The 26,211-nt window shown below is 46.9% G+C and overlaps 1 protein-coding gene across 1 annotated transcript in view; it reads left to right on the top strand.

Annotated features, from left to right (window-relative positions):
- Positions 1 to 26,211, top strand: part of LOC119390206 (uncharacterized) — a 115,168-nt gene that overhangs the window by 67,543 nt on the left and 21,414 nt on the right. Inside the window, 2 exon segments of the mRNA XM_049414692.1 lie at positions 14,376 to 14,574; positions 15,431 to 15,461. Of these exon segments, the coding sequence (XP_049270649.1) occupies positions 14,458 to 14,574; positions 15,431 to 15,461 (148 nt within the window). The 5' untranslated portion in view covers positions 14,376 to 14,457.

The following is a 26,211-nucleotide window of genomic DNA, read 5'->3' as shown; positions in this document are numbered from 1 at the left end:
GTAGAGGGCTCCGGAAATTTCGACCACCTGGGTTTTTTTTTTAACGTGAACGTAAACCTAAGTACACGAGCCTCTAACATTTCGCCTCCATCGAAATGCGACCGCCGCGGTCGGAATCGAACCCACGTCCTTCAGGTCGGCAGCCGAGCACCATACCAAAGCATAAGGTAGATTCGAACATAAGGCACCGCCCCATGGTATGGTTTACTTCCTGTAAAATCCCTCTCGTTGAAATTAAGGCAGAGGTTCCCTTTAGTGATCTTCGCGGCGAAGTATCACTGCTGGTATGTACGTCATCGTCGTGTGACTCGTTTTATTCAATTTCCTCATGTATATTCGGGCCGTTTGGGCGTGGAATAAGTTCACGAAGCTCGCCAAGCTAAGTACTGCAATTCTTTAGAATTTCAGTGCTACTTTTCCTTGCTGAACGATGACATGGTACGCATGCGTGTGGGCGCAAGATTCGTGTCGCGAAAGCATCGCCAACAATGAATGCACATTCGTGAAAGAACAACCTCCAAAGTTGTGAATCAGTTTCCAACGAAAGCTTGACTGCTCTAAAGAAAGGTTAAAAAACACTTCCTGCTCCTCCCTCCGTCGCCCGCTGAATGAAATTTCATAACTGCAAGATTGTGACTTCGGGATGTAATACTCACAATTTGTCCTTATTTATAGGTGTGTTTCACTTTGTTTCCACTAAATTTTCGTATCTATTCCTCACATTCAATCATATCTATTCATATTTAATATCTATTCATCCATTCCGCAACCGTAATGGATGCAATGATCGTTCTGCGCCTTGCCGCCGCACAATTGTTTCGCGACCGAAAAAGCACGTGGCATCGGCCAATCAGGAATCGCTCTTATATACGCTTTGAAAAGGTGACCTCCAACAGTAAGATCTCGCCTCCATCACAATTAAGAACACTGTTCACTCCTCGTGTTACAAGGCCAGAGATCATATGAAGGGCTCCTACCAAAGTCACCTATTTCTCTTGCGCAATCTGCGCAACGAAGCGGCAGGGGTTGGGGATGAACGAAGGCTTGAAACTATTTAGCGGTGCGGGCTGATGAAAGACGCGAGCCAAGCGTTGATTCATGAGCTCCGAGAACCCCGTGGAGGCAGTGTACGCGCGAAAAAAAAATAAAAAAAAGAAAGAGAGAAATACTGCAATCTTTTTCATGGTCTCTAGCCGCTCTCTTTCTGAACCATGGCCGTAGTATACCCCGAAGTAACTCGCGAATATAGAAGAACTGGCGCCAGGTAGCCGGAAAAATCGAGCATAGGAGGCAAGATCCCTAGTAGTACGCAATGTTGCCACAACGTTGAAGCAATTTTCTCAATGTGCTGGCAACGTTGTGTCAACATTTGGTGCTACTAAGGATGTGCACAGTTTCCATAAGTTTAAAAAGTTTTGCGTGTGGGAAAATGCATGCTTCTATGTTGTTTACTGTATATGTTATTTCAGTTGGCCCAGTCGCACCTATTTGAAAAGTTTGATGACTATCTCCATGTATTTACAGACGCATCTGTACGCAGCGACGGCCAAGGTGGCTCTGCAGCTTTCTATTGCCCTTCGACTAACATCAGACGGGTGTTTAGCATACCGCATCCATCTTCATCAACAACTGCGGAACTATCAGCGATTGATGTTGCTCTGAAATACGTTCAAGAAGAATTAGGAGCACCAAAGGTTGTCATACTCACAGACTCTCGTGCTGCCCTTAGCAGACTGTTGAGAAAAGACTGCGACGGTCCAATTACATGCAGCATTGTAAAATCTGCCACAAACATTATTTCTAGTGGGGTGTCCCTCATTTGCCAGTGGATACCTTCGCATGTGGGTATAGCTGGGAATGAAGAGGCCGATCACGTTGCTTCAAGTTGTGCCCACAACGAGTGCGACTGCCAAGAAATTTCATGCCTGATAGACAACGCTCGTCTGTTGATCCGCCGACATCTTTTAAAGCAGCACCCTGACCAACGTGTAGCAAGCCGCGGGTTGTTCCCCCCCCCCCCCCCGTATTCGTGGTCGTGGATTGCCTCGTTGTGACAGAGCCCTCTTATATAAGCTAAGAGTTGGCTCTGTATTAGTGCGTGAGCGCTTATACCGACAAGGTCGTGTAGACAGTCCATCATGTACGTCGTGTGACTCCTGTGAGACACTAGAACACATAATTTTTGAGTGTCCCGCATTTGTTAGGCAGCGAGCACTGCTCATCAAGGAATATGGACTTATTGGTCTCAAGTGTACGAACCTTGATGATTGCCTGTTCCCGAGGGGTTGTGCTGCTCGGCGTGACCAGGCCCATCGAGCCCTACTTACTTTCTTGAAAAATACCGATTTGGCCTCGCGCGTATAGACATTTTTCCTTGTGACCACTTATTCGTGTTTACGTCTGTGTTATTTGTTTTTTTTTTCTTACCTATTTTCTTTCCTTTTCTTTCCCCCCTATCTTCCTTTCCTCAATGTTTCCCCTTTCCCAAATGAGCAGGCAGGCGTTGTGCCCCTTTAGGTGGCAATTGTCAGCCTGTTCCCTCCCTATTTCCTCTGTGTCTTCGTGTTTTCTATGTATTCAAACCAAATAATAATAATAATAATATGTTGCGGTTATCTATGTGACCATATCGCTTAGGTTATCATACTTTGGTTATCGAACAGTTGATCACTTCACCAGATGCTGGCGAAGTGACAGTTGCTGACGTCTTCTATTTCGAACCATTTCGAACCGTTTATGCTGGCGCTTGGACATCGATAGGCAGGCCTCGAGCTTTCGATGCCTGCCTCCTGCGGGAGTATTATTGCATCATTTCTACTATACACACACATTTCACTTGACTGTACCTAAGATACTTCTTAGAATTGAAACTCGGGACGTCATTTGAAGTGTCAATGGCAAGAGAGAGAGAGAGAGAGAGAGAAGCGAAGGAAAGCGAAAAAGATTTCTCACCGCCTACAGTGATGTGAAGTAAGCATCGAATATAAAAATTAAGAAAGAAAGAAAGAAAGAAAGAAAGAAAGAAAGAAAGAAAGAAAGAAAGAAAGAAAGAAAGAAAGAAAGCAAGCAAGAAAGCAAGAAAGAAAGAAAGAAAGAAAGAAAGAAAGAAAGAAAGAAAGAAAGAAAGAAAGAAAGAATATGTACAGATAGGCAAAATATGCAAAGATAGGCATGGGCTTCGTCGAAAGGAAAAGTTTCTCTCCAAAGCCATTCTCCAACTCTGGCAACGCCCGCGAGCGTGTAGCAACCTCGAGTGAATCAAGATCAACCGCAAGAACAGGTTGCACCGCAGGAAAGGCTTCTTTCTGCAGGAGGGGAATGCAACGGGGGTGTTGCGAAAGTCTCCCGCAACAGCTCCGTGTTAGACAGGCAAAAAAAAAAGAAAAAAGGAAGGAACGTCAGGTGTATACACACAGGTAGTATACAAGATGCTGCCTTGCTCAGCGCACACATCCACGAGTTCTGAGAATTGCGCGAGGCGTCTCACCGATACCCGCCACACCCCAGCGCTTGTCACAAACACATCTGCAAGAGCGATGCCGAGCTCTGGAAAGACGCACCGAGGCGAGACCAGGCGCGTCACCTCAACTTACCGCATGAACCCTGCCTGACTTCTTACATCGTTGGATACTCCGTCTGTATCGCGCCTTGTTGCGCAGAGAATTTGTGAAGGTAGTCTCAAATATTTCTCGGTTGCGACTGTCTGGGTGTCGTGAACGTTGATACGTGTGTGCGCGTATCACTTGCTTTCTCTTTCCTCCCTGCTTTCTCTATTCCTTTTCTCCCCTCCCCCCGCGTAGGGTAGCAAACCGGGTACAACCTAGTTAACCTCCCTGCCTTTCCTTTGCCTTTCTCTCTCTCTCTCTCTTGTGAATGTGAATCGGGTGTTTGAAAAACCTAGGATCGTTGCCGGCATATGCACTTCATCATCGAATTTAGGTTGCGTAAGAACGTCACAACGTACTGTGGCGTCAAATGAAGCGCGAACAGTGGCAAGCATTCGCAGTGGTATAGTGCGCGCCGTCGAGTCATCACCATTGACAGGCGCGCACATGCGCAGTGCTGCCACACCGGTTGCGCGCGCCTGTCCATGTTGATGACTGAACGGCATGCGCTATACCATTGAGAAGCTTGCCGCTGTTCGCGTTTCATTTGACGCCGATAGCACTTTCGCATCCTTCCCTGTCCGTGCCTATATACAACATGACTTGGGTGCACGCACACGTCGGCGTGAAATTAACGTAGCCGCGCAGTTATTTCTGCAGAAATATCTCATCCTTAGGTCTTATGAAGCTAATACCCAAACACTTCGTCATATTTTCGTACCGTATTTTCAACCTTTCTACTTCCTCTTTTACTTCCCTCATTGCTTCTCCACCTGCATGCGTGTATTAATAGGACAAAGTTCAGTTGAACACCCCGACTTTCCTTTTCTCCTCCCCCCCTTTTTACCCCTCTGTTTTATCGCTGTCTGATTACCTTTCAGCCACAGTTATTTCTTTGGCATATTTATCAGCAAATCAGCTGACCTACAGCTCAAACGACCATCATCGTAATGCCAAACGTCGCTAATTCACGAGGAAGACGAAGAAATACTCGCGTCATAACGCTCTGCTGCAAGTATTATTTATTACACATATACACATGCTTGTCTTAGAAACGACATAGCGACCAAATAATTCTAAACGGTCGCTACTGTGATCTTTACACTAATTAATAACATTTCTTGTTTTGTTTTTGGTAGTCTATTTTTGTAAACATAAATACGCCTACAGAAATTTTAAAGACGAAAGCTCCTCAAACCTCATGTCTTTCGTTGCTTCTGTTCTCTCTCCTCTCGAAAGAATGCTCTTTTTTATTTTTGTGTCCTTTGCTACTGCTTAGAGGCTCCTGGTAATGAGTTACTGCCTTGGTAATGAGTTGTTGCCGCATAGGTAGTGCCGCTGTTCCTTGCCTCCACTTACGTCTGCCGTGAAGTCATAACACATTTTCGAAGGTCCCAGCTTGCGGCCTTGACGCTTGGCGGAGCGGATCATTTTTCACGCTAATCGAGAACGCACACTGTGCTAATCGACAATAGCAAATAAAAGCAGAAGTTAATGAGAAAGACTGTACAGGGGGAAAAATAGTGCATATAGCACTCAAGCCTGCTCGTAGTGCTAACGCATAAAGAGTGTGCTCGGCACTCACTCCGGACAGGTGTTCACGAGCGTTGACAGTGGCTGCCACTCACACGCCTATACCAAGGGCGTCAGCACGTGCGCGCACCCAAGGCTGTCAGCTGTCCTTATCGCTTCTCTGGGTACGCGCTTATCGGTGACGCTTAAATAATCGCCGCTATACTATAGACGGGCGTCACCTTTATACTCGGAACTTAAAGGGCGATTTCGGATCGCTAATCGCGCCTCCTTTGTTAATGGTAACTTGACCGCGCTTGACAGCTCAATTAAACTGGCTTGGCAACTTGGAACTCCATGAAAAGGACGGCGTAACAAATGAGTTTTATCTTGGGAGTGTGAAAGGCGAGCGGTCGAATCGCGCAGGAGAGCTGCAGCAATGCAGCTGCTTTTATTCTGCACTTGGCGAGCGAAGCCGGCTTCGTTTCCTAAGACATGCGCGAGGAAAGCGTTTTGGTTTGGCAGTGACAGCTGTACTGTCGCGATTCTGAATTGACACGGAACACGTTCTCCGGTCATGACGTCATTGTGCTTTTCTAGAAATCGCGCGCGAGAGGATTATGAGATGTATAGGGTCAGGCAACAAACGGGTGTTAAGGACATCTTAGTCAAAACCAAGAAGAAATGGGCACGGGCAGGGCATGTTTAAGATATGATAACCGCTGGTCACTATAAGAATAACAAATTGGGTTCCGAAAGAATGCAGGCTCGCCAGGTGGAGGCGGGAAGTCACGTGGGCAGATGAGATTAAGAAGTTTGCGGGGATAACGTGGCCGGCAGCAAGCACATGACCACGGGTTAGTTGAAAAAAAAAAAAAAAAAAACATCGGATAAGCCTTTGCCCTGCATCGGGCGCGTAGTCAGGCTGGTGATGATGATAGCACTTATTGTGGAGTTATTCCTGTTGTCACTGAGCACGAGAGAGTGCACTTTCAGATCACTCGTGGCTCAAGTTTTTTTCTTTAGTCACGCTGCGGGTTTTAAATAGGGTTCATCATGATTTAAGTAGCGCACTGACGGACGAGGACAGAGAAAAAGAAGGTGCACAACACGGGCGCCCGTGTTGTGCACCTTCTTTTTCTCTGTCCTCGTCCGTCAATGCGCTACTTAAATCATGATGAATCCGTACCAACTAGCTCAAGTTTCAATTCTCATGCGGTTAAATAGGGTGTCCCTGCCAACGTTAGCCAAAGTATAGTTTGTTTTATTCTCTAGTTACCATTTTCCAACCAGCCAAGTCGCTGATGCGCTAACACGGTGTTGCTGATGAAAGTGGGCAGATGATGAAACATTGTATAGGTCCAATAAACGTATATTGAACGTGTTTCTGCTTGTCTTTTCTTTGAGATTGGCTAAACTTAGCTGGGGAACCCCTTAGGCGTACTGCGCCAGCATTACAAAAGAACAGCGTAAATGAAGGGACCCTGACTCCCTGGTTGGGTAACGTGTCTCGTGCGAAGCGCAAGGATTCTGCGCGTTATTTTTACTGGCACATTAGCTTATTACTGGCGATGGAAGCGATTGAAAGCCGCGCCCTCTCCTCGTTCAGCCCGGCTCCGAAGGTGTTCTTCCGCTATGTGGACGACATTTTTTGCATCATACGCCGCGAAGCGGTTCAGGCGTTCATTTCACACCTGAACAGCATGGAAGCAGCAATTCAATTTACGGTGGAGGAGGAAGTCGAAGGCAAGCTCCCATTCCTTGATATGCTCATCGAAAGGAAAGGGCCCACTTTGACGTTTGGCGTGTTCAGGAAGGCGACCCACACAGGGCGTTACTTGCATTTTGATAGCACGCAACCTGCTGCTCACAAAAGGGCAGTGGTTTCTACGCTTCTACGTCGCGCGCAGAAAATCTGCACAAGACAAGAAGACTACGCAGCGGACGTACGCTTGGTGCGGCGGGAATTGTCAGCCTGTGGCTATCCAAATTCCTTCTTGAACGCTGTCGAACGACAAGTGGCACGTCCACAATTGCCCTGTGCTGCCTCTGGTAAAAAGCGCGCGGGGGATACCGTATATCCCTTCCATAAGCGAAGCCCTAAGCCGTGTTCTGCGTTCATACAACGTCCAGGTGGCACACGTTCCAGACCAGAAACTGCGACAATCACTCGTGAATGTGAAGGACAGACTACCCAAAGTGAAGTTCCCCGGTGTGGTGTACGCTGTCCCATGCGCGGATTGTGACGACGTATATATTGGTGAGACTGGTGACTTTGAACGGCGTCTCAAGCAGCACAATTATGACGTGAAGAAGGGAAATGTGAAATCCAGTGCTTTGGCTGAGCATGCGTCAGGTGGACACACAATCGACTGGGGGAGGGCACGTGTTCTCGCTAAAGAAAAAGGACTGTCACGGCGTCTTCATCTTGAGTCGCTCGTGATACAGACCACACCGCGCACTCTCAACAGGTGCGATGGTAATCTGCCGCCAGTTTATGCGCGCTGCCTGCGTGACGTATTCAAGCGTACATAAGGCGAACTGCTTGACTCATGTTTCATTTCACTTGTGAACAAGGCTCCCGTGTGGGAGCCGAAACGTCTTTGCTGTGTGTTTTAATTTTCATTTTGGTCGGCGCAGTGCCTCGAGGTTTTTTTACCTTCACCATGTATCATCCCGACCAGACGGGCTTCCGTCAAACATTAAACTTCACCTTATTACTGGCCCTTAGTTTATCGTTTACGTAAAAAACCGGTACCAGCGGTGTCCTAAGTCCAGCATATGTATACCGATTGTACACAGACCTCACTCATATTGTATCCTATCAGTATGCATGTTTTGTAGCACCGCTCTTGTCCACTTCAAAGAGAGAGAGAGAGAGGGAGAGAAACGAAGGGGAAAGGCAGAAAGGTTAACCAAGCTTGCGCTCGGTTGGCTACCCAACCGGCGCATAATACAAGTTAGCACCTTGTCCCCCTCTGTGGTAGGGTGGTTACGGCACTCGGCTGCTGACCCGAAATTCGCGGTTTCGATCCCGGCCGCTGTGGCCGCGTTTCGAAGGCGGAAAAACGCTAGAGAGCTCGTTTACTGCGCGATGTCAGTGCACGTTAAAGAACACCAGATGTTGGAAACTTCCGGAGTCCTCCACTATGGCGTGCCTCATAATCATATCGTCGTTTTTGGCACGTAAAACCCCAGGTATCAATACAAGTTAGCACCAAGCGAAAAGACAACGCAAACTCACCAAGCGCGTGTGCGGCTTCGCCTGCTTTGTCCCAGTCGTAAAATTGCACTGTTACTCCATCGTTATGCCCCGACTAGCCCCACCTACACTCGTGGAGTCTTTGCTGCAGCTCCACTCAAAACTGCAAGCGGTAATCGAGCTTGAGTGCAAGCTGAGGTTGGGCCGCCAGCAGTGACGAAGTTATAACCACGACCTTTCAGGGAGCGAGCCGTCCCATCACGCCGCGGGAAGCGCGTGTCCACCGCGAATTGCGACACCCCGAAAAGAGTGCGGGGGGGAAGGGGGGGTTACCCGCTGACACGCGCTGTTGAGCAACGGGCTAGACTAAGGCACGGCAGCCCGCGGCGAAAGACTGCGTGCGAGCGCGCCGAAGAAGACGCGTCGCCAAGACCTCCATCTTCGGTCGAGCGTACGTGCGTGCGGTCAGCCGCCGCCTCCTTCGTCCAAAACATCTTCACGCCTCAGTGGAACCCACGCAATAGCCCGGCGCATTGACCGCTGCGTGTGTAGGGTGCTGTAGTGTGTGAGTGGGGGAGGGGGGGGGAGGGGCAGATCTTGCTCCGTTACGCAATTCCTGAGAGGGACGCATGCCGATGCGATAGGCACGCAGACGAGCCGGCCGATCGCGCCCGTGAGGTGCAGCGGTGCGCGAAAAGAACCAATCTACAAACAAAAAAAGCACAGGAGTAGGTATTCATACATCAGGCAAGTCAAATGTGTGAGAGCAAACAGGGAAACGGACGTGCCGAAGTACCACACAGCAGTCGTATATGCACCTGTCGACATCTGTCGATGTTGGTATGTCGACGTGCGCTGCTCGATCAGTCACGTCCTTCTTTTTTTTTTTTTTTTTTATCACGCAAGCGTTGGCTGCTCGTGTGTTCCGGTCGCAACCTATACGCCGATCATTCCGCTGGATTGACGCATGTACTGCGATAACGTCGGCGTTTGGTTATTTGTCGGGCCTGAAGTGTTGCGCAACCAAGCCATGAAACGACGTTCGGACGTCCCCGCTACTATGTGATGCTAAACGAATAGGAAAGTCTTGCTTCTGGTGGCAAATAGCTGATTGTCAAGTAATAACATGCACACAACCAAGCTTATTTTAAACAGAAAAGAGCGGTATATATTCATATCTAAAGCAAGAAAGAAGCAGCAGCTTATGATTGGAGAAGCCATAGACGACGAAAAGAAAAGAGAAACACGAATAGGCGAATTACAGGAATGGGCAATTCAATTCAATTCAATTTCATTCACAGCAGACATGCAACGTTGGGTTGAAGTTACGATATGGTATCGAGTTGATCGATATGCATTCCCCGGAATAATAATAATAATAATAATAATAATAATAATAATAATAATAATAATAATCACACGTCTTGTAGCACTTTCTGTGCCCATAACACGAGGAAATGTTGGGTGTTAGAGCACGTGCACAAGCAATACCAAGATTTTGGAAAGTCTGTTTGTACGACCTTCACTCGAGTCGAGACTTCAACTTTCCTTAGTTAGCAGCGGACATATTGAGAACAACCATCTTGAAATTTTGGCGTACACAAATTACGGCGAATCCTTGCCACGGGAATGAAATATGCGTGGTCAAGTGAAATAAATAAATTATGGTCAGGAGCCCTTGCCCTATCGGGAAAATGGAGGCAAGCGAATCTTGGCATGTTCGTGCCTGATGCACTTTCTTTCTTTCTTTCTTTCTTTCTTTCTTTCTTTCTTTCTTTCTTTCTTTCTTTCTTTCTTTCTTTCTTTCTTTCTTTCTTTCTTTCTTTTCTTTCTTTCTTTCTTTCTCTTTCTTTCTTTCTTTCTTCTTTCTTTCTTTCTTTCTTTCTTTCTTTCTTTCTTTCGCAATATGCAACGTTCCCTCCTAACCTTTTTGCTTCCTCCATGCCGGGAATGGGACAGTCATCCACATTCCTATAGCAGCGAGACACTTCAGTGCCTACAGGCAACAGCGACGTCCACGCGTTCATATCCAGGCAACAATGAAAACGCGGCAACGTGAAATGACAAGTCACCTCGATAAAAGATCAGATTGCCGTATCAGAAACGGCTGACTGCCGCCAAGCGCACGATCGAGAGAGCATCAATTATGGGAAAACGGTGCATATACAAATAAATACGCGCGTCACCGGCGCTCCTTCGAGGGCCGCATTTGTGTTCGCTCGCCGGCGCCGGTTCTTTTTTCGCATACGACGCCACCGAAATCCGTGAGTTATAACAAGTTTCGCCTGAATATTTCGGAGTGCAAAACTGTGGTCACATACACGCATATAGTTTCTATGCGATGTTAGCAGTCGCACACACGGGTGACGCACAAGCATGGGCCTACTCAGAGAGCAAGATGAAAAAGAAGGAAGTAAGGTCCCGCCGATATGTAAACACAGACGTTTCCAGTTAAACACCGGTAGTTCCTTCGGCCTTGCAGCAGATAGCGTGGGGCACGGCGACAGTTCCACGCACGCCGACTATGCCATTTCTCCTCGTACTTCGGGGAGCCCTAATACGTTCTGCTGTATACGTAGCGCTCAGTGACGTCGCGTGGGGTCGTTCTTGGAACGACCAGCCACGCGGACGCCGTGGGTGACCGTCGGTCGCCTCGGGGCAGCCGTCTAAAAACAGGAGCGCCCGGTCTTGGCGTTTACGGTCGGGAGACGCTCGCGCCGTCTCTGCGGCCAAACCAGGACAAGGATCGTCGGTGGGCGTCGCGTATACCGCAAAACGCGCGCGCCTCCAAGGTTATCGGGCGCTTTAAGCTCGCGGGCGGCATCGGCCGGACAATGCCGAGCACTACACAGCGACGCCTCCCATCGCTTACGGAGGTAGCCGGAACCGCCCCCCGTCTAATATACTTGCCCTAGACGGGAAATAAAATAAAACGGCGTCACGGTATACTATAGCAGTCTTGGCTAGCCGATATTAACCAACGCAACAAAATGCGCGGCAGCCCCTAAATTGCCTTGTTCCGGAAGCCCGGTGGCCGTTAAAAATAATGAACTTGGAGGAATGAAGGGGGGGAAGGTGATACCACGTTTTGCGTCTCACAACCAGCTCTCTTTGGAAAAGAAGCTTTGAAACCGGCCATTGCAGATTCACCGGCCGTGTGAGCAGCTGAGCTCATGCGCTGACATGCGTGTATATATAACTCTTTCAGTGGTTCATAAAGGTTCTCGTTCTTTCGACAACGTGTAAAACTCGGGTGCTTCGAAACTAAAACGCTGTTTTGCAAATGAGTTCTGCGGAATCCCGCAAGGTGGCGGAAGGGTTAGGAAAGCGTAATTGACAGCTAACTTTTTTTGTAGCAGGAGGCCACAACGAAATCCATACTGATTTCTCAGAAAGGAAATCTTCTGGTTGAAGAAGAATTCGTCCATGGTCCGGGGATCAAATCCCGGTAAGAGGCCGTTGGTCGCGGGTTCGATCCCCGGACCAGCACGAATTTTTCTTCAACTAGAAGTTTTCCTTTCTGAGAAATCCGCATGTATTTCCTTGTGGCTTCGTGCTACAAACGGGTGGCTGTCAATTATCCCTTTCTTAAAATTGTATTTGGTATCATGAGAAAATGAATAGATGGTAGGTGCATGCTCTTTAATTTAATCAAACGGTTCTAGCAAAGCTACCAACGCCGCTAACGGTAGAAGCATTGTATGGCTTTTGCACGTCACGAACATTTCGTGCGCACTGTTGCTGCAAGCTTCCTCCTGTGCGACATCGCGCGCCACGCACGATGGGCGCTTTTCGTGCGTGCGCTGTTCGGTTCATCCCGCCATTGTTGTTCTACGGGAGTGACTAAATACGCTGTGTATTGGCCCATGTTCGCTCTTGCGCGATATTGCCCCCAGGTTACACTGTTCCGCACGAACTGCATGCGCACGTGACACGACTGTTTCTGAGGGTGTTTGAATATTTGCTTTTTCCTCTTTTTATATTTCTTTTTCTGGCCCCTGCATCGCGTTTTCTCTACGTTTTCGCAGAATTGCAAACCATAGCGTCTGTATGACATGCAGCTCGGTTTCGTTTTTCGTATTCTCGTATTGTTCTCTGTTTTTATTATTCTTATTATTACTATATGGCGCTTATTTTTTATTATGCACAAGCTTCAGTGTAGGTATAATTAAAGTCTTTAGATACATAAAGCACTTAATTTCGGGTAGATACTGTCAACAAAAAATGGTATCAAGCAGTGGCGTAGCCGGGGGGGGGGCACACCGGGCCTGTGCCCCCCCCCCCCCCGCCGCGAAATATTTTTTTGCTATGGCATACAGAGCCCAAAATGACACTTGACCACATCTGCCTGTCCGGCCCCCACTTCAAATCAAGGAGCTGACCCCCCAACCCCCCCAAAAAAAATTTCTACCTACACTCCCCCCCCCCCCTGGTATCAAGCGTTCTATATGTCGGAAAGGCGTCCTGGACGAAGCGCTGTCGCGCGAAAGTGGCGAATTTTAGGCTTGTTGAAGTCCGAATATTATAACATGGTGGGAACATGCACGCGTTATGCCGACCCGCTTGTCTCCAGGTTATCTGGATAATATGACAATGCGATATGACGATATTACGACCGCACGTAAATGACATATCTGACGTCCGCTTATATTAAGCGAATGCGCCGTGTACGCCATTCCGTGTTTAAACTGCGCTCCTTTGTCTCCCTTTTTTGCGTCAGCTGTCTTTTTTGGGTTAATTTATTTCTTCAGTAATGCCAGACCAACTAGCCGAAGTGTTTTATTTTCATTCGCTTATACTTGAAGCATCGTTGCGCCTGTTGCTTCATTGTCTCGGGCGTCCTTTTTGAATCTGGACTCGCGTGGTAAGGGTTGTTGTAACGCGAGCGTTTACGACTATTAAGTTTATGATTTTGTTGCCGTTTTAACAGCAATAGACAACTATTTGTCCTAGACCAAGTCTGGAAGGAATTTCGCAGCGGCACGCAGATTGTTCATCGAGCAAATGTGTTTGTAGCTTGGCACGCTCAATAAAGCTTTGGTAGCTGTCCCGAACATCCTGAATACGCGCATAATTTGCCCGTTCACCTATACCTTGATTCTGAACTTTTACAGTGATACGCAATCTGTGTGTACCTTAAATCGAGTGGCGGCGAATCGCATGAGACAATTAATACGAAGAGCACGAAAACGTGACATACATGAAGGAGGAACACGAAACCCGTGTCCTTCGTTCTCGTTATCACTGTACTGTTTTCTCGCGTTTCGCGTTAGTTTTTTTCTTATAAGAATGATGGTTAACCAGCAATTTGAAGTACATACGACAGGTTGGAGCCGACGTTTCGACTTCAAGTTATACAGCTGGACAAACTGGGCGACGCGTTTATTTACCGTTTGTTCTCACTGCGTCCGTTTTATGGTCAGTGATTTGGGGACAGTCAGCACTTACAAGCAATCCGTGTTCTCAAACTGTACTGAGCGATATCAAGTATCTGTCATATTTCCTTTCATCCCACCTCTGGCTGGTGTTGTCGATGATGATAGTGATGGTGATTATGATTGTGATGCTGATGTTGTTGTTTTAGCAGGGGCGGAATAGAAGAAAAGTGACTGTATGAGAAGCTCACAGGTAGTTTGTGACCGACATAGCATATTTACTGGCATATTACCAGTGCTAATTCAAAACCGTGTTGTTGATCACCTTCGATATTAAAGAAATCTTCACTGCTTATTGTTAGTATAAATAAAACCCCACCCATTATGTAGTACCCCACAAAAAAAAGGGGGCCTTTAAGGCAATAAACTAAACTGAACGGAACTCATTGCTTGCTAATAGTCATTAGTGTTGGCTTAGAATGGCTAACGTTGGATAATGTGGCCTCTTTGTGTTACTGCTGGCTGGAGTAGTCTAATGTAGACCTGCGCCGGTTATTGTTAGCAAATCTTAGCTTGTGTTAGCTCGCTAGTCCAAGGTCGCTAGACGCAATTAAAGTCAGTCCTAGTGGATTTTTACTCGCATTTACCGCTATATAACCCCTCCTTCTTTTTCTATTCCAGCGCTAGAGGCAGCTTCTAAAGGAGGACCACCAGGGGTATACTCAGCGAGCGTCGCATAGCTTCGTCGCCAGAAGGGGCGACGATGCCTTCTGACGGCAGCAGCGCCGGCAGCGGCGTTCGCCGGGTCCGGTCACCGGAGGCCGGATCCGGAAACCGCGTCGTCACGCGCAGGTTCATCTCCAGTCCCGCACCGCTCGCCGTGAGTACACACGTGTTACGTGGTGTTACAGATGTTACGTTGTAGCAGCGCTGAACCAATTATCTATCTTCCTTTTGCGTTGGGATCAATCCTAACTCGATTTATCTGCCGATCCCCTTACCCACCCACTTATTTATTTCTTTATGAATTAGTCTAATAAACAAAGTAAAACGAAAACTGTCGTTTAACGGACATGTTAGGCTTATCTTTCCCGACGTGCGAGTGGCCCGCTACGTGCTTGTTCACTCCACGAAAGACCTCAATAAACTTTTTCCATACCATTCCATTTAACGGGCCGGTCAATCAACGACTGATCGCTTAATCACATATTCATCTGTCATTGAATCTGCGGACAAAATGACCTGTGACGCAAGAGTAAATAAATGAAATTATTCATCAAATTTTTGAGACGATAATTCAGGCATGCATGACATGCATTCACTCAGTGGTATGGGTCGTATAAGTGGATTACTTGATTGGTCAGTCACCCGATATGTGGTAGTCATGATTTTTCAAGTAAACCGAAACCATAGAAGCAATTTATCGAGTTTTCCTAATTTCCTGTGGTATCCGCTATACGGTCACATTCAAGTCGGAACACTGCGTTGATATGAAGCCAGTTGTCTGTGACTGAGCTCTGCAATTCGCCAACTCTGAATACCTCGGACAGCTTATATCGTTATCTGTTTGCTTATGTACCTATCTAGATATAGCCTATCTGCATCTCTTATACGGAAAGAGGGTTCCTATGAAAATTCGAGCTACCGGCATGCATATGTAGATAGCTGTTCACTTTTTGTTTTTCGAGGAGTGATAACAATCTTTCTCTCTGTTTTTCTGTTCCTTTCTCAAACAGGACACCGACGTTATATCGAACACAAAGCGAGGTAAGTGGCCAATCAATTCAATTAATGAATGCAGTTAAGTCCGTACGCGATCCGAGAGCCACGCACAGCCGCGCATTAACCCCCTCTCCCCTCCAAAAAAAACAACAACAACAAAAAAACGGAAACTCCACCATTGCACGTAATCTCGACTCATGCCTCAAGTTTCCCATGCACACGTTGGACAAAAGGTGGACAAGTAGGCAGACATTCATTCATGTTCGCATAACTTTGCACCATTTAGTGCATTATCTTATTCCGAAACGATACTCCCCATCTGTCTCGCGTGCCCTTCCTTTCTTTAACGCTGCCAGTCCTGTACTTCCATGTCACGAACGGCATATTGGTGTCAACGTAGCATAGTGTTCCATGACATGAAAGTATCGTGCGCGCAACGCGAAAGAACAGATAGGTGACAATCATTGCTTGGGAGCAAGGGAACTCCAAGTTTTTTTTAGAGTGATGTTGCCTGACCAGCGGTGTACCCGCAGATGCGTCCTGCGTTATATGAGGACCGAGAGCTTACGCGTATATATTTGTACAGGTTGATGAATTGACGCAACAAATACAGCGTACGCCGCCTGCCGCCTCCGCAAACGTTCAATTAGTAGACATTCAGAGCAACAAAGAGTGACGACTGCTTAATAGCTTGGCTTCTAAGACCACAACAAGAGTCACGAGCGATAAAAAAGACTCTTCAATTTTATATGTATAAGCATGTCGTAAATAGATCGAGCGATTTGTCAACGGCGAACGGTAAACGCTGGAGCCATGGTCTGCCGTATTTATTCGCGTACTATGAGCACTGATTAAAGCCAGTTAAACTTGGCTATAGTGGTGGCTATGTGTTGGCTAATGTAGGCTAATACTGACTGAATTATCGTTGGTGTTGCGTAATGGCCGAATTATGGCTAATGTCTGCTAGTGTTGACTAAGTGATGGTAAGTGCTGGCCACGGTGTAGTGCTGGCTGATATGGCTGTCCGTTGTTGTACAGCATTGTCTCCACTCAGTCTAGATCGAATGATGCGCTCTTGCATATACATAAACAACAACCCGATCTAGCTGGTTCTACCAAACTTTCTTCGTTATTAGCTATACGTGAAAGCGGCGGAGCAGGGTGCCGTGGCAAGGCGATCGCATATGCAGCGTATTCGGTCGCCAAAGGGGTCCACCTTGGGGCGGCGAACAGCGCACGCCGGGTCGCACCTGCTCCGCCGTCATTCAGGGCAGCCAAAGGAGGGCGCCCACGGCACACGAGCGTAGAACAATGGGCTCCCTGCTCGAACGTCGGCCGGCGCCAGCCGTACGCCCAATGCCGCCCAAGGACGCCAGCGGCGCATGCGTCCGGTCGAGCGGCGCTTCCTCGTAGGCGTGTATGCGCGCTTTTCCGGATGCGCTAATTCCGCGGCCACAGCGGATCACGTTTGTCCTCTGTGCTGGGCATGCCGTTTGTTCTCGGCCGACGGGGACACGAAGCTCCCGTGTGGAGACTGTCCAAATCCGCCCCCCCTCCTGCCAGGCATATACAGCGCTTGCGCCGAGGACGTCATGGAACGTGGTTGAAGGTCCGGTGGTTTATAGCTCACGCGGTGTGCTGGCTCTGTTCGCTCGTGAACGAGCTGCTGCCGTAAGATCGATGCGGCTGGAAAGCACCTTTTCTCTTTCGCTCATATTTTTTCATGAGCGAAAGAGACATGCAGAAAAGTAAGAAAATGACAAAAAGAATAAAATAGAATGGGCTGTTATGACGAAAGTTGTGTGAAACTAACTTCGGCAGTTTAAGGGAACCGAAAGAGTATTCGAGGGGATTCAGTGTCTTCAAACCGAGTGAGTGAGTGAGTGAGTGAGTGAGTGAGTGAGTGAGTGAGTGAGTGAGTGAGTGAGTGAGTGAGTGAGTGAGTGAGTGAGTGAGTGAGTGAGTGAGTGAGTGAGTGAGTGAGTGAGTGAGTGAGTGAGTGAGTGAGTGAGTGAGTGAGTGAGTGAGTGAGTGAGTGAGTGAGTGAGTGAGTGAGTGAGTGAGTGAGTGAGTGAGTGAGTGAGTGAGTGAGTGAGTGAGTGAGTGAGTGAGTGAGCGAGCGAGCGAGCGAGCGCATAAACTTTATTGCAAGATTTGGCTGGTTTGTAGTCCGGGCTAGACCACACAGAGAGAGGCCAGGAGACCTTGTCACCCAATAGCCTCCCTGGCTTACTAGACAGACCATTTTTGGTCTTCGACCTCTGAGCTGAGCAGCGGATTCTGCCACCGTTCCCGGAGGGCCTCAGGAGGAACTGTTGATATTTATTGATATGCTAGATACATTAGCCCCGCAGGATGATTGCCTGCATTGCTACTCGAGGTGCCAAGTGAAGGTAATAGTATATTCGTTCATCACATAAACACATAACGGCACCTACAGCCACATATACACACACGCACAAAATAGTTATTTCCAAGGTTTCGTCGAGGCCTATCGCTTTCAGAAACAGCAGCAGCGCTTTCATGGAGCGCAACGCGCAGTTGGGGCATTTTTTTTTTCCACGGGCCGACGATGCGCCACGATTCAAAGCTCGAGCCCTGTTGCGAGCGTAGGGCTGCCTTTACAAACCGATAAACTCTGCAGGTGCCGGCGCCCACAGGTACCACGCCACGACAAAGTTGATTACTTCTCTGACTTACACGCATTCTGTTTCTGTTCTTTCGCGTACTTAATTTTTGTCGTGAACAAAGTTAAAGGGCATGTGCACCGTTTTGCGCATGTCAATTAAATTCAACATAATAGGCTGCGTGGACTATACTGATAATAATTAATTTGCGGTAGAGACGCATGAGATAAAGTCATTAACCAAAGTAATTTGGCGAAATAATTATTTCACAGATATATGAGATCTAGTTCTCGGTTCGATGTAAACTATAGGCAAAGCCTAACGCCTATAGGGATCGTCAGTAGATCAACTAGAGAATGGCTTCCTGCTAGCAACGTGACTGCAAAATATGTGGTGACACACCCTCATCCATTTCACGGAGAATAAGGTTTGTGGATGTTTTCCAACAGTGGGCGTGTTTTCTTCATTTCTGAACCGGCGGGTGAGTGCACTCGTTTAGTTAACTGGGTATAGTATCTGACGCAGAAAAAAAGTTCTGTGCGAGCCGTTCTTTGCATGCTGCAATTATTTGCCACATTTCTCAATTTCTAAGCAAGAAAAAGTTCACTCGTTCGCTAGTTTGTGGAAAGTATAGTATTCAAAGGTTATCTGCCTTTCTTTTGTCAATTCGGCAGTCACGTAGTCTGCCTTCAGCAATTTATTTCGTTCGCACGTGAGCGTCCGGTGTATTTACTGCAGCTGTCTTTGTTCTGATGTATACTTATAACATACCGTGTACCCTGAAGTATCCTTACTCGATACTCCCAGCAGACAAATTGCTTCACCCTTGCTGTCTTTACCGTAAGTCGTATCCCCTCGGTTCGTTTCGTGCTTCACGGTATAGCGTTGCTGCAATACGGAGACACAAAACGCGGAAGGTTAAGTTTGTTTATCGCGTGGGAATTAAGGATTTGTTGAAATAGGATATATTGGATTAAGTTTGTTTATCGCACGGGAATTCGGATATTGGGAAAAGCCTCAATTATTCTTTATGACCTTCCGCTTTGAAAACTGATAATATTTCGCATATTGCTGTTAAAATCAGGAAATTCTCTTTTCGTGTTCCTTTTATTGTTTGTAGGAACAGAAAGCAAAACAAAAAAGGTCATACAGTTCCTTATGCATTTGCATATGAAGACGCGAAGGCAAAATTCACCTTTTTTTTTTTTATTCTCAGTCGATTATACTAATAGCCCGCGATGCTCTGCAAGAGCAAACCATATCGTGGCAAGCGCATGCTCTTCTTCATTATGCTCCGAAATAGCGGCTCTTACGGTGTCGGTGCGCTCCAACTGCACTCACGCGTATAGTCCTTAATACTTTGAAACTAGTTTACGACGATTAACTTCCAAAGCCGCTCGACGGGTCTCTAGGGCCCCGCTCCAGATTAAGTGCGACCAGTTCGAGCTCTTCAACATGCCGGTAAAATATAAGCACGCAAGTGTTTCTCATTTAGCTCCTTTCACAACGCAGTCAAGCCGATAGGGAATCGAACGCACGACCTCGTGTTCATGGCGGCAGCGAACAACTCCCCATTTAACTCAGCATACAACTATATTCTTTGCTCGTCGACAATAATCGACAGTACCGTAGTCTATCAGATTTAATACTGAAAAAAGTCACACGAAGCAGGGCAACAGAATGATCGAACGTATACTGGCACGTGACAGGTCACCGCATAATGCGTACAAATAGCAGTCACAGGGGCCCGTCTTGGGCTCCTGTGACTGCTAGAGGGAGGACTGCCATGCATTAGAGGGAGGAACGCAACAAAAACAGAGACAAACCAGTCCAGTCTCCGCGAGATGGCAATCTCCAGACTGATCTGAAGAGAGTCACGAACTCTCTTATAGCACGTATATATACGTACGAGGTAGTTGTCCAACAAGTGTTGAGGCGATGGCAGACACGCAAGAAAGACACAAATATATCGTCTTCTGTATAGTTTATCTGCGTTTTTCAGACGTGCGTCCGAATGTTTTGAAAGAGAGCGAGGCATCTCTGCAGCAGCACGCGAGAGCTTAGAAGTTTCGAAACGGGTTTCTCAGATCGATCGTGATTGGAATTCCGGCGCAGTCTGGCTGCGAAACCGTCCTTAGTTGCTAAATGCCGCCGCGGGTTATCGCATGGGGTAAGAAATGAGTCACACCACTCACAAGCTTTTTTTTTCGTGCTTTTTTTTTGTGCCTCACCCTTCTTGTACTTCTTTCTTTATGTAGGTCTTAGCGTATATGCATTTAGGGACGGTTGGTTGTGCGCCGTGCATAATATAGAGCGCAACCGTCGCCCCGGTCGCTGCGTTCGCAAATGCGGTCACAATCGTTTTTATTTTTTCTTGCATTTCTCGTTAACCGTTCCGGTTTTGCGCGAACTTGACCTTGTCCTCGCTGTCAACCTGGTTTTCTCGTTTTTCGTTCTACCCCTCATTTTTCATCCAAGACGTTGCACGGTCTGCCAAGCTTTTCTTTCATTATCTTACGCTGTATGTCTTCGTTCGGCGCAAGTACCGGAGCGTCTCGAACAGCGGAGTTGTTGCCTTCAGTCTGCTGGTCCGTGCAGTGTGCGAGTGCCCACCGTTCTTAGTAGCGCGCAGGCACTCGTAGAGCTCCTGTGAATACTCAACCTGGTATTCGCAAGTCATTTGGAACTTGTCCGCAGCGGTAAAAGATAAGCAACAAGAAAGAATGAGGAGGAGATGGCATTGCGCACGCGCCGACGAATGTTCACTGGTGTGCAGAATGCGCGCAGGATGCTTAAAGGACAAGAGTCCAGCCTTAGCGCAGGCAGTTGACTCTCAGATTATTGCGGACGTGTTCGTATCCCAGCCCGGCTTTATTACATAAGATTTGTCCCGACACTTATCCCAGTAGCTCTTGCAGGCACTGCAACGAATTCGCTAGCCTAGACCACGTGCCCTGGCGTTGCCCCTCGTTACGAGGCACGGACCAATCCAATGAAGACAAGTGGCTATCCGCTATCAAAAGCCCCGATGCCGGGTTTCAACTATGGGCTGTCCAGAGGGCCCACGATGCGACGGTCGGGCTTGGTTGGCCTAACTGTCCCAACTGGGAGCGGCCCGGCCCGCTGAGTCGTGCACCTCAGGACATTCAACAAAGTTTTGCATCCATCCATCCATCCTGCACCACTAAAATATTGCACACAACGTACACAGTCACAAGTGATCGTTTAGCCCAGTTGACTCAAAAACAGCAGGTTCTTGACTTGGGGGCGTTGTGCTTAGCCATGTGACATCTCTAAGGAGCTGTAGCGAAAAATGACTTAGAAAGTTAAAAAAAAAAAACAAGGGAAATCCGGCATCTGTCGGCAGTCTCAAGCTGCATTTATACGCGCCCATGAGCATTAACGTCAGTGAGATCGACAGAGCCCGAGTCAGTGTCGTGAGTGAGTGAGTGAGTGAGTGAGTGAGTGAGTGAGTGAGTGAGTGAGTGAGTGAGTGAGTGAGTGAGTGAGTGAGTGAGTGAGTGAGTGAGTGAGTGAGTGAGTGAGTGAGTGAGTGAGTGAGTGAGTGAGTGAGTGAGTGAGTGAGTGAGTGAGTGAGTGAGTGAGTGAGTGAGTGAGCTTATTTTTTCACTCTGCTTAGGCAACTAATGTGGCGTTGTGGATGTTTCAAAACTAATAAGAAACACTACCCTTACAGATTTCAACGTTGCATGGTACGATTTTTTTTTGGTAAAATAAGTTTTCATCGTGTGTAATACCAGCTACGTACTACCTTTAATATTAAGCCCGCCGAAACGTAAGAACCACAGGAAAAGCAAATTGGAACAGGCTCACGCGTACCTCGCCGCAAATTAAATTAATCAAATTTCCCACGCTATACATCAAACCACACGCAATTCACGCGCAAGCCCCATGACATTCTATAAGCGAAAAAAAAAACACAAAATAAAGGGATATTAGCCGCGCACCTCCTCTCTTGTATACAATGCTCACCTCATATCTCGCGTGTATACAGTTTTGCAAACTGCTCACTTTCTTCGCGCTTACGCAACGTCCAAAAGAAGGACACGCGGTTGTTGCCAGCAATGTACGCTTCCGCGTCTCGCGCGCGAAAAACGTTGGCATTCTAGTCACGTCGCCCGTGTATCTCACATACACGCTTCGACAGAAGCGGTTCGCGTTCACTGCCGCGGGCCAACTAATTACCGTTACACACCGCAGCGTGTGTTTGTCGGGTACCGGTTACTGTATGAAACAGTCGTGAGCATTTGAGGGGGTAATTAAGATCAACGACATCGATCCCGAGCGATGCACGGACCTCACGTGGAGACATCGATTTTACTTTTTTTTTTCTGTCCCGTTAACGAATAGAAGGCGCGATTGTCTTTATGTGAAGAACGTACTCGAAAGGACCTGTGATTACGACACGGGTGGTCTCACATCGAGATGTACAGTAATCGCGCGAGGTCGTTTTCTTATCCTTACACAGATACGCTATGTTTGATTCGTGCTAAATAAAGGAAACGAGCATAAAGCTCCTTTGCGGCGTAGAAACATCGATGTTATTTCCATATCTTATCTGCAGATGCGTTGGTGCGTTGGCCGCAGCTACAGGATGTCAGTTAACAGACAGCAGTTCGGTAGTACAAGCGCTACATTCAAACTATCTCGTTTTCATTGTTTTATTTTTTTGGCGAGCGTGATTGCGGTTATATTAGATGCTTATAATGTCCCAATTTGCCCGGTTCTATCACGTGATCGGATCTCGGGATATGACTGGTGACCTGTCGTCGTCGTCGTCGTGGCTAAATGTTCTAATAGGATTAATTAGGCGTTTCAGCTCGTGTAGCCCGACGGATCGAACAAAATTACTGCTTTGCAGGAACGAAGAGAGAGAAGGGAGTCAAGGCGCTCGTGGAGGTATTATGCTTGCCAATTATGTGTAGCGTTAATCGCCGCAGTAAGTTGGCAATTAACGTTGACCTCTTATGTGCAAACAAAAAATGTGCATTAACGTAAGACTGGGAGAGCGAGGTTACAGTCGCGGTGACTGCATAAATCAGTTCTCTAATTACTAAAACGAGCAGAGCCCTTATTAGGTATTTTTGCTGTTTGCGCGCAGTTATTTCGTGTCACATGGTGCAGCCGCCATCATTTGCGAACGTGCCAGCGACTTCTCAGAAGAGCATCATTAATGCAAGAACAAGGACGACAAACAGCCCAGGAATGAAGCGGATCAGCTTTCAACTGGCAGATTAAAGTTTAACAATTCTGAATTGTCAGTTCCTAAATTATCAAATGCGGGCTGGCTGTCTTGCGCTGTCTTAACAGTATTAAGCAGGGAGTGATGCGATAATTTTTTTTTATTCTAAGACCCAACGTTCTGTTAAAGATGCTATGACATGCTATAATTCGACTTCGTTGCAGAAGATTGTTGTGAAGACCCGCCGCTCGGTTCAGCACTTTGCAGGGTCGTTGATCTTCCCCGGTAGAATCAAGCCATGCCGAGGGTTTATGTATATCAATGAAGATTTCTGAGTTCTTCGAACGTAGCGTTGGGATTTTCCGAGTTATATATATTAGGGGAAAAAGAAAGTGGAACTTGCGCTAGTGGAGCAAGGCTGGAACCAACAGCGCAGCTAGTGACCGACCAAGTTTTTTCCAGTGACGCCAAGCTTTTGCTAGAGATTCTAAGTTTCTACTAGTACTTTTAAGTGTGGTTAGGCTTGGCTATCCTTCTTCGGTATCGGTCGGTTGCCCACACTACGCACGTGTCACGTGGTTATGGCGGGAACATGTCGAGTGACTAGCTGTAACCGGATGTTGAGATTTTAGTCACGTGGCTAGCCGTTACGTGGTTCTTGTCAGGAACATGTCACGTGACCAGTTACATGCCTTTTAATCCTGTAACTGGTTGTTATATGATGTTACGCGATTGTAGTCACGTGACTAGATGTTACGTGATTTTAGTGATGTGAGTAGTTGTTACGTGGTGCATGGCGGGGACATGTCACGTAACTAGCTGTTACGTGACGTTACGTGATTTTGAGTCACGTGACTGGCTTTTACGCGCTGTTACGTGTTTTTAGTTACGTGCCTAAATGTTACGTGAAGTTACGTGATTTTAGTGACGCGACTATAGATGTTACGGAATTTCAGTCGCGTGTCTAGATGTTACTTGATGTTACGGGATTTTAGTCACGTGACTAGTTACGCAATGTTACGTGAATTTTAGTCATGTGACTAGTTGTAACGTAATGTTACGCTATTTAGTCACGTGACTAGATGTTACATGATGTTACGTGATGTTTAGTCACGTGACTAGTCTTTGCGTGATGTTACATAATTTTAGTCACGTGACTAGTTACGCAATGTTACGTGAATTTTAGTCATGTGACTAGTTGTAAGGTAATGTTACGCTATTTTGTCACGTCACTAGATGTTACATGATGTTACGTGATTTTTGTCACGTGACTAGTCGTTGCGTGTTGTTACATAATTTTAGTCACGTGAATAGCTGTTACGTGTGTTACGTGATTTTTATTGAAGTGACTAGTTACGTGATTTTAGTGACGTGACTAGTTGTTACGTGATGTTGCGTGATTTTTAGTCGCGTAACACACTCGTGCATCAGAGTTATTGCATTCCACGGCCGGACAAATCGGCGCACGGATTGTGGGAGCGAAGCAGAAGATGAAGAAGAGGACGAAGCTAGTGCGTGCCGGTTCATTTCTGTTCGCACTACCCGGCGCAACCAAAAGCTTTGACGGTTCCGCTGTGGAAAACATGCGTAGATGTTATATTTAAAAAATGCGCCTAAGCGCTTTATCTCCAATCAATGCAGTGACAAATATGAGAGATCAACAGAATACAGAATATAAAGAAAAAAGTACAAGACTTTTCTTGCAAATGATGCGCATAATATGAATAAGCGAATTACGATGCAGACTGCGTGTATTATATTTGTGCTGGAACCGCACGTCAGAAGAAAGCATGATAAATTTATTCCGCAAGTTCATCTGCACCAGCCCACTGAACATGCTCTGTCGGCGCGGCAGGTCTTGTACATAGCGTCTATCTTAAGTTCGCAGCCAAAGAGCTGCTTGACAAAGTAAGGGATGTCGGAGCACAGGTGGTTGCGTGCTGTGTCAGTAAAAATGAGTTTTTCTGTGTACGGACACCCACAAGGATTGGTAGGGCCAGAATAAAGTTGAAACACAACATCTGTCGTCAGATTACGCTTTCTTCCCTCTGCAGCGATCTATACTGGGTCTCTGAAAAGCGCTTACCACTGAGGCGGTGTTACAAAGAACGACGCGAGAAGGTATCGAGCGTGTCTGCACGTATGTAATGGGCGCACGAATATCTTTAAAGCGTGCTTCACCGCCAAAGGTGTCTTTGTGCGGAGAAGCCAGCTTTCGTTATTTTTCGCTACTTCACAGTAAAAAACAAGTATTACTAAGCGTAACACAATGTAACACGAAATGGTTCCGGTGTTAGTTTAAAATAGCACACTGTTAAATTATTTTATTTAGGTTGACTGAAGACAGTGTTGTACTTTTAATGTTCTCGTTTTTTATATGTTGGCTGCCGCCTCATGAATATTCAACCGGGCTTTTAATGTTACTACAGGATTAAAGTACACCAACGAATCAGAAAAATGTCGCGCGGCACTTTCACTTATTCACACGCACAAAAAAAAATCTACCCGCTTTGTGTACTAAAGCGGTCACTCAACTTGGCCATGCAAATTGCCTTGCTAGGGTAGGTCGCAGACGATTTGAGACTCGAGACGATTTGAATCCCACCAGAAATAACTGCCTTCATCACACCTCGCAACAGTTTGTGGTTGCAAGGGGCTTGGAACGATGTTGTATTCAGACTAAGAAGGTCGCGGGTTTGATTCCTGTACACACCGGCCGCATTTCGATGGAGGCTAAATACAAGAACCCTCGTCTGTACTTTCATAACTATTTGCTCGTTAAAGAACAGCAGAGGGTCAAAGTAAATAGAGTGCACTCTGCTACAGCATATTTTTGACCCAGAGCTTGTAAATGTTAGTCCAAATAATGTCACAGTCTAGTAAAAACGCTGCCGAAGGCTTCAAGAAAAAAAGCAAGCGCTGGCGAGCAGCAGGTACAAAAATTTAGCGTTTTGCTGTCCGTTTT

The sequence above is a fragment of the Rhipicephalus sanguineus genome, chromosome 4 (assembly GCF_013339695.2).
Source record: "Rhipicephalus sanguineus isolate Rsan-2018 chromosome 4, BIME_Rsan_1.4, whole genome shotgun sequence".
Classification (NCBI taxonomy): Eukaryota; Metazoa; Arthropoda; class Arachnida; order Ixodida; family Ixodidae; genus Rhipicephalus; species Rhipicephalus sanguineus.
This window is presented reverse-complemented; position numbering and strand designations above follow the sequence as displayed.